General features: G+C 45.9%; 1 protein-coding gene across 1 annotated transcript in view; it reads right to left on the reverse strand.

Moving 5' to 3' along the window:
• Positions 1–12,500, reverse strand: part of Rab3-GEF (Rab3 GDP-GTP exchange factor) — a 182,100-nt gene that overhangs the window by 150,107 nt on the left and 19,493 nt on the right. Inside the window, exons 5-10 of the mRNA XM_080269717.1 lie at positions 10,607–10,778; positions 10,005–10,162; positions 8,694–8,835; positions 7,849–8,007; positions 6,004–6,206; positions 4,233–4,356 (exon numbers count right to left, since the gene is read on the reverse strand). Of these exons, the coding sequence (XP_080125843.1) occupies positions 4,233–4,356; positions 6,004–6,206; positions 7,849–8,007; positions 8,694–8,835; positions 10,005–10,162; positions 10,607–10,778 (958 nt within the window). The remainder of the gene's footprint in view (positions 1–4,232; positions 4,357–6,003; positions 6,207–7,848; positions 8,008–8,693; positions 8,836–10,004; positions 10,163–10,606; positions 10,779–12,500) is intronic.

The raw sequence follows: 12,500 nt of genomic DNA on the forward strand, positions 1-12,500 counted from the left end.
AAATCCTCAAAGTGCTCCTTCCATCTCCTCAATTTCTCTCTCTTCTCCACCAACAATCTATTATTCCTATCTTTCACTCCCCTACTATTTCCCCTTTCACACTGCCTTACTTTCTTTACCTCCTTCCAAAACAATTTCTTACTCTCCCTCCATTTCACACTCAGATTCCTCCCAAACTCTTCATCCACTTTCTTTTTACTCTCCTTCACCAGTCTCTTAACCTCCCTTCTCCTGCTTACATTTACCTCTCTCTTCTCTCTCTCATCTTCTCCCCTACCTCTACTCGCTAACCATTCACTATATGCCTTCTTCTTTTGTTCCACAGCTCGTTTCACCTCATCATTCCACCATGCTGTCCCTTGCACACCCTTGCATCTCCTCCTCACTCCACAAACCGCCTCACACGCTGCGCCTATCTCTTCCGTCAATATCTTACATACGTCTTCCACCCCTTCCATCTGCTCTAGCTCATACCTTCCCAGTCTTTCTTCCACTATGCTCTTATACTCTGTCATTTTCTCACTATCGTGCAATTTCTCCACTATTCTCACAGGAGTTGCTTCCTCCTGTCTTCCCCTTCGTCTCCTCAACCATTTTCTTTGCAGCTCTACCTTGGCCATCACTAAGTGATGGTCCGAGACTCCATTCCCCCACCCTCTCCACACCCTTGCATCCAACACTTGTCTTCTCATTCGCTCATCCACACACACGTAGTCTATCATTGCCTTTCGTTCAACAAGTTCACCATCCATCCTCCTCATTACTCTCCATGTATACCGGTGGATCATCTTATGCCGAAAGTAGGTGTTGGTTATTGCCAACCCCTTACCAGCACAGATGTCCACCAAAGCACTACCATTCCCATCTACTTCAGCTGGCACACCCCACTGACCAACCACTCCATCCACTCGTACATTCCCGACTTTGCCATTCATGTCTCCAATCAACAGCACTCTCTCGCTCCTCTCAAACTTGTCCATACACGCTTCTACACTCGCCCAAAACTCATCTTTCACTCTTGCCACTCGATCCTCTGTCGGGGCATACACACATACAATCGCCCACGCTTGTATACCTACTTTCATCCTCACCCATACAATCCTTGCACCCACTGTTCCATACTCTCTTATATTCTCCTTCCACTTCTTGCTTATCATCAGACATACTCCCTCTCTTGCCCTCTCATTTTCATTGACTCCCGCACATATACCTAAACCATATTCCCATTCTCTCACCCTTTCACCTTTCCATTTAGTTTCAGTCAATCCACATATATCCACTCTTGCATCCTCAAGCACCTGAACAATCTCTCTCTCTTTCACTTCATCATTCACTCCTCTCACATTCCACGTTCCCACCCTAAGAATGTCCTTCGTCCGTTCCTTAGTCGTCAACGTATGGTCCGTCCGGGTCCGAGGCGCTTTGTTCGCTTTTTTAGTTGGTTCTTTTTACGGGGTGGGGCACTAACCCACCACCAACCCTTTTAGTCGCCTCGTACGACAAGCAGGGATACTGGGGGAGTATTCTTGAAACCCCCCCCGGGTAAACTTAGGTCCGTAGTCTCGTTGGGTAAGGAAGCTCCTAACACCTCTCTCTTAGCGATTTATTCTCTTTTCAATATCGACATAGATTGCATGAATACTTCGTAACACACAAGAATAGAGTAACGGAGCAGAATCAGGAATAAATCGGTAAGGAAGAGGTGTTAGTGAACTTAAAGGAATACAGTAATGGAGCAGAATCAGGAATAAATCGGTAAGGAAGAGGTGTTGTGATGAGGAGGGGTAGACTGAGATGGTTTGGGAGGAAGGATGGGACTGGAGTGTATTGGTGTTGTGATGGGGAGGGGTAGACTGAGATGGTTTGGGAGGAAGGATGGGACTGGAGTGTATTGGTGTTGTGATGAGGGGTAGACTGAGATGGTTTGTGATGAGGAGGGGTAGACTGAGATGGTTTGTGATGAGCAGGGGTAGACTGAGGTGGTTTGTGATGAGGAGGGGTAGACTGAGATGGTTTGTGATGAGGAGGGGTAGACTGAGATGGTTTGTGATGAGGAGGGGTAGACTGAGATGGTTTGGGAGGAAGGATGGGACTGGAGTGTATTGGTGTTGTGATGGGGAGGGGTAGACTGAGATGGTTTGGGAGGAAGGATGGGACTGGAGTGTATTGGTGTTGTGATGAGGGGTAGACTGAGATGGTTTGTGATGAGGAGGGGTAGACTGAGATGGTTTGTGATGAGCAGGGGTAGACTGAGGTGGTTTGTGATGAGGAGGGGTAGACTGAGATGGTTTGTGATGAGGAGGGGTAGACTGAGATGGTTTGTGATGAGGAGGGGTAGACTGAGATGGTTTGGGAGGAAGGATGGGACTGGAGTGTATTGGTGTTGTGATGAGGAGGGGTAGACTGAGATGGTTTGTGATGAGGAGGGGTAGATTGAGATGGTTTGGACATGTGGAGAGGATGGAGGATGACAATTGGGTGTGGAGGGTGAGAGGTGTGAACATCGAGGGTGGGGTTGTGAGAGGCAGACCAAAAAAGTCCTGGGATGAGGTTATAAAGAGTGAACTCAGGGATAAGGGATTGGATAGGGGGGCTGCCAGAGATCGAGCAGTAGTCTCGAGTCACTCCATCCGATGTTGCCAATATGACTGCATGACCAATTAAACCCGAAGAAAATAAATCGCATCTGGATCGGCAGTTGAACCCCAGGCTCATCTGACAGTGAACCCAGTGGACTGCAGGCTGATGTAGTAGTAGTAGTAGTAGTAGTAACAGTGGTAGCAGTAGTAGTAGTAGTAGTAGTAGTAGTAGTAACAGTGGTAGCAGTAGTAGTAGTAGTAGTAGTAACAGTGGTAGCAGTAGTAGTAGTAGTAGTAGTAGCAGTAGTAGTAGTAGTAGTAACAGTGGTAGCAGTAGTAGTAGTAGTAGTAGTAGTAACAGTGGTAGTAGTAGTAGTAGTAACAGTGGTAGCAGTAGTAGTAGTAGTAGTAGTAGTAGTAGTAGCAGCAGTAGTAGTAGTAGTAGTAGTAGTAGTAGTAGTAGTAGCAGCAGCAGTAGTAGCAGCAGTAGTAGTAGTAGTAGTAGTAGTAGTAGCAGCAGTAGTAGTAGTAGTAGTAGTAGTAATAATAGTAGTTATTATTGTTGTTGTTGCTGCTGCTGTTGTAGTTGTAGTAGTAGTAGCAGTAGTAGTAGTAGTAACAGTGGTAGCAGTAGTAGTAGTGGTAGTAGTAGTAGTAGCAAGAATAGTAGTAGTAGTAGTAGTAGTAGTAGCAAGAATAGTAGTAGTAGTAGTAGTAGTAGGGACGTGTGTATAGCCAGGCAGCTCCACCACCCAGTTATATCAGTGTCACCACGTGAAGGCCTCCCTCTCCACCACAGGGAGAAAGAATAATTACACCATCGTTCTGAAATGGAAGCTCCCTAATACCTGCCCCTAGGCGAATTATTCTTGGAGACGGCCAATTTTCAACGTCATTTAAAGTGTAGGGGGCGCGGTAGCACAGTGGTAGCGCGCTGGACTTGTGATCGGGGGATTGCAAGTTCGAGCCTGGCCCGGGCTGCCGTGCCGGGAGGGGTAGCTCCCTCCTGTAACCCTAGCGGGGCTATATAGTCCAATACAGGGCTTAGCTCGGGGGAACTCCATTTCTCCCATTTAAAGTGTATGACAGTGATTGCAATAACACAGATGGTGAGGTGTATTAAGTAAAATAAATCGCTTGGGAAAAGGTGTTTGGGAGCTCTGGCAGTACTGAAAGGATTTATGTACCACAGCAAAATAAATCGCTTAGGAAAAGGTGTTACGGAGCTTTGGCAATACTGAAAGGATTTATGTGCCACAGAATAGGACTGTAAGGTGTAATGACCAAAATAAATCGCTTGGGAACAGGTGTTAGGGAGCTTTGGCAATACTGAAAGGATTTATGTACCACAGAATAGGACTGTAAGGTGTAATAAGCAAAATAAATCGCTTGGGAACAGGTGTTCGGGAGCTTTGGCAATACTGAAAGGATTTATGTATCACAGAATAGTACTGTAAGGTGTCATAAGCAAAATAAATCGCTTGGGAAAAGGTGTTAGGGAGCTTTTTGAAACCACATATACAGCACAGAGGAAAATGATACGGTATAACACAAAATAAATCGCTCAGGAAATGGTGTTACGCCCTCCCAACAAGACTGCTATTCACACCACTCACTCGCCACGGCACCAACATACCCGAACCATCCACTCACCTGCTTGAGATGGTTTTTGAGGATCGTACACTCTGGTTCGGGCAAGGGGGGTATCTCATCGCCTGTCGGTGGGCTGTTTATTTTGTTCGCGTCCAGATCCACCAACCATACGTCATCAGGGAGGCTGCTGGTGCCGGGAGAGAGAGACAAGGTTAGCGCGGATAGCAGGGAGAGAGAGGGGGGGGAGGAGGGAGGAAGAGAGAGAGAGAGACAGACAGACAGACAGACAGACAGACAGGCAGAGAGAGAGAGAGAAAGAGGGGGGGAAGGAGGAAGGGAAAGAGAGAGAGAGAGAGAGAGAGAGAGAGACAGACAGACAGACAGACAGACAGACACAGACAGACAGACAGGCAGAGAGAGAGAGAGAGAGAGAGAAAGTTGGTGCGAATAGGAGAGAGAGACAGACAGACAGACAGACAGACAGACAGACAGACAGACAGACAGGCAGAGAGAGAGAGAGAGAGAGAGAGAGAGAGAGAAAGTTGGTGCGAATAGGAGAGAGAGAGAGAGAGAGAGAGAGAGGTTAGTTAGCAATTAGCTGTGTTTATTTTGGCTAGTAACCAAGGAGATGGTGTGGAGAGAGAGAGAGAGAGAGAGAGGAATTTGAGGTGTTTGATTAATCTGTGTGTGTGTGTGTGTGTGTGTGTGTGTGTGTGTGTGTGTGTGTGTGTGTGTGTGTGTGTGTGTGAGAGAGACTAGTAGGTATTTAGCTGTTTATTTTGACTAGTAACCAAGGAGACTCATTTCTAGACACAGATCCGTCACCCCTTCCAGTTAATTACAAGGCCATGAATAGTTAGACTTGGGTTTTTTTTACTAGTAACCAAGGAGACTCACAAGCTGCCTAACCCCTTAAAGTTGAGATTGGAGGCTTGGTTTGACTAGTAACCAAGGAGACTCATTCCTTCCCAATCACTTTCTGTTCAGTTGATGGCCAGGTGTAGTCAGATTGGAGGGCTGGTTTGACTAGTAACCAAGGAGACTCATTCCTACCTCATAATGAAGATCTATATATTTCAACATGACAAATAAGTGAGGCAGGATGGAGAGTGAGAGACTGACGAGGAGAGTGTATGTGAGTGAGGTGGAGGGGGGAAGAGGGAGGGGGAGGCCAAGGATGAGATGGAGGGATGGAGTGGAGAGGTATATGAGAGAGGGGGGTGTGAGCTGGGGGGATGGAGAGTGAGAGACTGACCAGGAGAGTGTATGTGAGTGAGTTGGAGGGGGGAAGAGGGAGGGGGAGGCCAAGGATGAGATGGAGGGATGGAGTGGAGAGGTATATGAGAGAGGGGGGTGTAAGCTGAGAGCAGGGCGGTGAAATGGCAGGGAACAGGGCGACAAGGAGGCGATTTGATTGTGGCCACCCCGGATGGGATTAAGGCGTCTGGCAATAGATAGACAGATAGATAGATAATTGACTAGTAACCAAGGAGAAATAGGACGAAGAGTAGAAAGAGGAGGAAGTGGAGAGAGGGAGAGGAGGAAGAGGAAGAAGAGGAGGAAGAGGAAGAAGAGGAGGAAGAGGAAGAAGAAGAAGAGGAGGGAGACAAAGAAGAGGAAGGGGAAGAGGAAGAAGAGGAGGAGGAGGAGGAGGAGGAAGAGGAGTAACACACTTAAAGTGCTTTTTGTAGAGGAGGAAGGAGGCTGGAATACCGATGAAGGAAGTAGGAGAGGAGGAGGAGGAGGAGGAGGAGGGAGAAGAGGAAGAAGAAGAGGAGGAGGAGGAGGAGGAGGAAGAGGAAGAGGAGGAGGAGGAGGAGGAGTAACTCACCTAAAGTGCTTTTTGTAGAGTAGGAAGGAGGCTGGAATACCGATGATGAAGGGGGTGGGGGCGAGTAGTAGTTGTTCAGAGCAGCTCATGCAGGTGGGCAGAAGGGGTATGATGGGGAACATGTACTCCAGCGGGTATATCATAGTGACGAAGGCAAGCACGGACATGGAGAGCGCGTTGTTGTCCCGTGATTGGAGTACAACCTGCAAAATATATCACTCTTTATCATCAACATCCTTGGCAGTATTTTAATGATCGATGGATGGATGGATGGATGGATGGATGGATTATTATTATTGTACGGACATGGAGAGCGCGTTGTTGTCCCGTGATTGGAGTACAACCTGCAAAATATATCACTCTGTATCATCAACATCATTATTATTATGATGATGGATGCATGATTATTATTATTATGGATTGATTATTATTATTATTGTACGGACATGGAGAGCACGTTGTTGTCCCGTGATTGGAGTACAACCTGCAAAATATATCACTCTGTATCATCAACATCATTGGCAGTATTACAATGATGGATGGATGGATGGATTATTATTATTATTATTGTACGGACATGGAGAAAGCGTTGTCGTCTCGTGATTGGAGTACAACCTGCAAAATATATCACTCTGTATCATCAACATCATTGGCAGTATTTTAATGATGGATCGATGATTATTATTTGACATTCAAGATGAGAGTGACCAGCCTCACTCATCCCTGAGTGGCATTACGTGAGCAATAAACCCCAACCACTCCTGGGATATAAACCTGCACCGGCTCAGTCCGATTGGAGCGCCTTAATTACCCACTAAACCACCAGGCCCCATGATCTGGTTATATGGTTACCACCCAGCGTAGTAAATGGTTTCCTGGTGTACAGGAAACCATTTGGCTTGTCACTCAGTGTAAAATCACCCACAGGCAGAAGGAAGAGGAAAGAATGAAGGAAAGAAAGACAGAAGAGGGAGTGTAAAGTGACCCACAGGCAGAAGGAAGAGGAAAGAATGAAGGAAAGAAAGACAGAAGAGGGAGTGTAAAGTGACCCACAGGCAGAAGGAAGAGGAAAGAATGAAGGAAAGAAAGACAGAAGAGGGAGTGTAAAGTCACCCACAGGCAGAAGGAAGAGGAAAGAATGAAGGAAAGAAAGACAGAAGAGGGAGTGTAAAGTGACCCACAGGCAGAAGGAAGAGGAAAGAATGAAGGAAAGAAAGACAGAAGAGGGAGTGTAAAGTGACCCACAGGCAGAAGGAAGAGGAAAGAATGAAGGAAAGAAAGACAGAAGAGGGAGTGTTAAGTGACCCACAGGCAGAAGGAAGAGGAAAGAATGAAGGAAAGAAAGACAGAAGAGGGAGTGTAAAGTCACCCACAGGCAGAAGGAAGAGGAAAGAATGAAGGAAAGAAAGACAGAAGAGGGAGTGTAAAGTGACCCACAGGCAGAAGGAAGAGGAAAGAATGAAGGAAAGAAAGACAGAAGAGGGAGTGTAAAGTGATCCACAGGCAGAATGAAGAGGAAAGAATGAAGGAAAGAAAGACAGAAGAGGGAGTGTAAAGTGACCCACAGGCAGAAGGAAGAGGAAAGAATGAAGGAAAGAAAGACAGAAGAGGAAGGATGGAAGAGAGGAAAAGGCAGACACCCAAAGCAGCACTACATCGAGTGAGTGGATGGTGAGCGCCCCACCTAATGCATTATTATTATTATTATTATTATTATTATTATTATTATTATTATTATAGATGGATGGATTATTATTATTAGAAGTATCATCACCACTACTACTACTACTACTACTACTACAACTACTACTACTACCACACCACCACACCACCACCACAACTCACCTTCTGCTCCAACATAATCAGTATGAGTACTCTGATGCACGACTCGACCCCCAGTAGCTCCAGTGGCAGGTGCAGCGGGTAATCCACCATGGAGAAGCGGGTGTGGTCAGGCAGGGCGAAGGTGAGAGGCGCGTGGAGCTCCCGTGGCAAAAGCTCCACCTGGAATAATACATGCTGGAATTATGGAAGCTGGAATGATAGGTGCTGGAATGAAAGGTGCTGGAATTATGGAAGCTGGAATGATTGATGCTGGAATTATGGAAGCTGGAATGATAGGTGCTGGAATGAAAGGTGCTGGAATTATGGAAGCTGGAATGATTGATGCTGGAATTATGGAAGCTGGAATGATTGATGCTGGAATTATGGAATGATAGGTCCTGGAAATATCCTGGAATTCTAGATGCTGGAATGATAGGTGCTGGAATTATGGAAGCTGAAATGATAGGTGCTGGAATGGTAGAACAGCCTCTCTCTCTCTCTCTCTCTCTCTCTCTCTCTCTCTCTCTCACACACACACACACACACACACACCGATCTCGAGTCTTGTCTCTCTCTCTCTCTCTCTCTCTCTCTCTCTCTCTCTCTCTCTCTCTCTCTCTCTCTCTCACACACACACACACACACACACTCACCTCGACTCTGGTTTCTCTCTCTCTCTCTCTCTCTCTCTCTCTCTCTCTCTCTCTCTCTCTCTCTCTCTCTCTCTCTCTCTCTCTCTCTCTCTCTCTCTCTCTCTCTCTCTCTCTCTCTCTCTCTCTCTCTCTCTCTCTCTCTCTCTCTCTCTCACACACACACACACACACACACACACACACACACACACACACACAAACACACACACTCACCTCAACTCTAGTCTTGCCCGGCACGCTCACAGGTGCTGACAGGAGACGAAGAAGCCACGTTTCAATTTCTCTCACATCGTGCATTACAATACTAGGTACTCCCTCGTGTGCCCTGCCGGTTAGTACACTCCATACGGTGTCCCTGGAGAGAGAGAGGGTATTACATTGAGTACATTTAGATAGATAGATAGATAGATAGACATGAAGTAGGAAGCGAATAAGTAGTGTCTATCTACGTATCTGTCTGTCTGTCTGTCTATTAGTACACTCCATACGGTGCCCCTGAGAGAGAGTAGTACATTGCGTACATTAAGTAGCAAGTGAGAATGCTACACGAACCTTATGTCTATCTATCTATCTATCTGTCTGTCTGTTAGTACACTCCATATGGTGTCCCTGGAGAGAGAAGGTATTACATTGAGTACATTTAGATAGATAGATAGATAGATAGATAGATATTAAGTAGCAAGTGACAATGCTACATGAACCTTATGTCTATCTATGTATCTGTCTATCTGTCTGTCTATCTATCTGTCTATCTATCTATCTATCTATCTGCCTATCTATTTATGTCTCTATCTATCTATCTGCCTATTTATCTATCTGTCTGTCTGTCTATCTAATTATTGTCAGACACCTTAATTCTGTAAGTGGTGGCCACAAACAAATCGCCTCCATGTCACCCTGTCCTCCTCTCTCCAACTCACGCCCCCCCCTCTCATATATCTCTCCACTCCATCCCTCCATCTCATCCTCGGCCTCCCCCTCCGCCTACCCACCTCACACACACACACACACACACACACACACACACACACTCTTCTAGTCAGTCTCTCATTTTCCATTTTCTCCACTCCATCCTTCTATTTCATCCTTGGCCTCCTCCTCCACCACACTCACACTCTCCTCGTTAGTCTCTCCATCCTCTCAAACTCTCCTGAGCCAAGTAAAGGTGAAAGGAGTATAGATATGCACTCTCCACGCACCTGTTGTTCTGTTTCGAAGCTCCACACTCTCCTAGTCAGTCTCTCAACCTCTCTCCTCCATCTCACTCACACTTTCCTCGTCAGTCTCTCATTCTCCATCCTCTCAAACTCTCCTGAGCCAAGTAAATGTGAAAGGACTGTAGGAATGTACTCTCCACTCACCTGTTGTTCTGTCTCGAAGCTCCACACTCTCCTAGTCAGTCTCTCAACCTCTTCCTCTCAACCTTACTCATACTCTCCTCGTCAGTCTCTCATTCTCCATCCTCTCAAACTCTCCTGAGCCAAGTAAAGGTGAAAGGACTGTAGGAATGCACTCTACACGCACCTGTTGTTCTGTCTCGAAGCTCCGACTCTCCTTGGCGAAGCATTTTCATTACACGCGTCAATCATCCGCCGCAGGAGAAAGAGGCACTCCCTGAAGGCGCTGAAGAAGGGATGGTGTGACAGGATGCATAGGGACGTGAGGGAGTGGTTCCGTACACGCTGAAAGAGAGAGAGGGGTGAGTTAGAGAGAGAGAGAGAGAGAGAGAGAGAGAGAGGGGAGGGGTTAAAATGTGTGTGTGTGTGTGTGTGTGTGTGTGTGTGTGTGTGTGTGTGTGTGTGTGTGTGTGTGTGTGTGTGTGTGTGTGTGTGTAATTTCATGAGTAGTTACACATACCCAAATGAGGAAGTGAGGGGGCAGTGTGTGTGTGTATGTGTGTGTGTGTGTGTGTGTGTGTGTGTGTGTGTGTGTGTGTGTGTGTGTGTGTGTGTGAGAGAGAGAGAGAGAGAGAGAGGGAGAGAGAGAGCTCACCTGCCTCTTCCTTGCTGCTCTAGGTGAAGGTGAGTGAGAGCCAGGTGTGTGTGTGTGTGTGTGTGTGTGTGTGTGTGTGTGTGTGTGTGTGTGTGTGTGAGAGAGAGAGAGAGGGAGGGAGAGAGAGAGCTCACCTGCCTCTTCCTTGCTGCTCTAGGTGAAGGTGAGTGAGAGCCAGGTGTGTCCGAGTCATTACCAGGTAGATTGACGCCCAGGTGAGACGCAGGTGAGGTAGACTCCGAATCTCGCCGTGAGGGAGGGCAGTCTCGCTCACTATCACTCGGGGCCAAGGTCGAGCGCTGATCACTGGAGGAGGAGGTCGAGGATGAGGTGATGGAGTTCGAGGAGGAGGTTGAGAAGGAGGACGAGGTGATAGAGGTCGAGGATGAGGTGATGGAGGTCGAGGAGGAGGAGGTTGAGGAGGAGGTCGAGGACGAGGTGATGGAGATCAAGGATGAGGTTGAGGAGGAGGAGGTTGAGGAGGAGGTCGAGGACGAGGTGATGGAGGTCGAGAAGGAGGTGATAGTGGTCGAGGAGGAGGTGATGGAGGTCGAGGAGGAGGTGATGGAGGTCGAGGAGGAGGTCTGTCTATCTACTGTCTATCTATCTGTCCATTTTCTATCTATCTATCTACCTACCGCCTATCTATTCGCTATCTGTCTATCTAAGTCTGGTTAAAGAGAGAGAGAGAGAGAGAGAGAGAGAGAGAGATCAACCCCAATGACCAGACTCTAGATAGATACAGACCTGTCATGGAGTTATAGATAGATAGATAGATAGACAGATAGATAGATAGACAGACATAGATACAGAGATAGACAGACAGATAGATAGATAGATAGACAGACAGACAGATAGATAGATAGATAGATAGACAGACAGATAGACAGACAGACAGATAGATAGATAGATAGATAGACAGACAGACAGACAGATAGATAGATAGATAGACAGACAGATAGATAGACAGACAGATAGATAGATAGACAGACAGATAGATAGACAGACAGATAGATAGATAGATAGACAGACAGATAGATAGATAGACAGACAGATAGATAGAGATAGACAGACAGATAGATAGATAGATAGATAGATGGACATATAGATAGAGAGACATACACTATCTATCTATCTACCTATTTCTCTCTCTCTCTCTATCTATCTATCTATATCTACCTATTTCTCTCTCTCTCTCTCTCTACCTACCTATTTCTCTCTCTCTCTCTCTCTCTCTCTCTCTCTCTCTCTCTCTCTCTCTCTCTCTCTCTCTCTCTCTCTATCTATCTATCTATCTATCTATCTATCTGTATATACCGATTTCTCTCTCTCTCTCTCTCTATCTATCTATCTATCTATATATACCTATTTCTCTCTCTCTCTCTCTCTCTCTCTCTCTCTCTCTCTCTCTCTCTATCTCTATCTCTATCTATCTATCTATCTATATATACCTATTTCTCTCTCTCTCTCTCTCTCTCTCTCTCTCTCTCTCTCTCTCTATCTATCTATCTATCTATCTATATATATATACCTATTTCTCTCTCTCTCTCTCTCTCTCTCTCTCTCTCTCTCTCTCTCTCTCTCTATATATATATATATATATAACTATTTCTCTCTATCTATCTATCTATATACCTATTTCTCTCTCTCTCTCTCTCTCTCTCTCTCTCTCTCTCTCTCTCTCTCTCTCTCTCTCTCTCTCTCTCTCTCTCTATCTCTATCTATATATACCTATTTCTCTCTCTCTCTCTCTCTCTCTCTCTCTCTCTCTCTCTCTCTCTCTCTCTATATATATATATATATATATATATATATATATATATATCTATATCTACCTCTCTCTCTCTCTCTCTCTCTCTCTCTCTCTCTCTCTCTCTCTCTCTATCTATCTATATATATATACCTATTTCTCTCTCTCTATCTATCTATCTATCTATATACCTATTTTTTTTCTCTCTCTTTCTCTCTCTCTCTCTCTCTATCTATCTATATATACCTATTTCTCTCTCTCTCTCTCTCTCTCTCTCT

This window comes from Coenobita brevimanus, chromosome 36, assembly GCF_032717465.1.
Source record: "Coenobita brevimanus isolate Jiangsu-jjx chromosome 36, ASM3271746v2, whole genome shotgun sequence".
Classification (NCBI taxonomy): domain Eukaryota; kingdom Metazoa; phylum Arthropoda; class Malacostraca; order Decapoda; family Coenobitidae; genus Coenobita; species Coenobita brevimanus.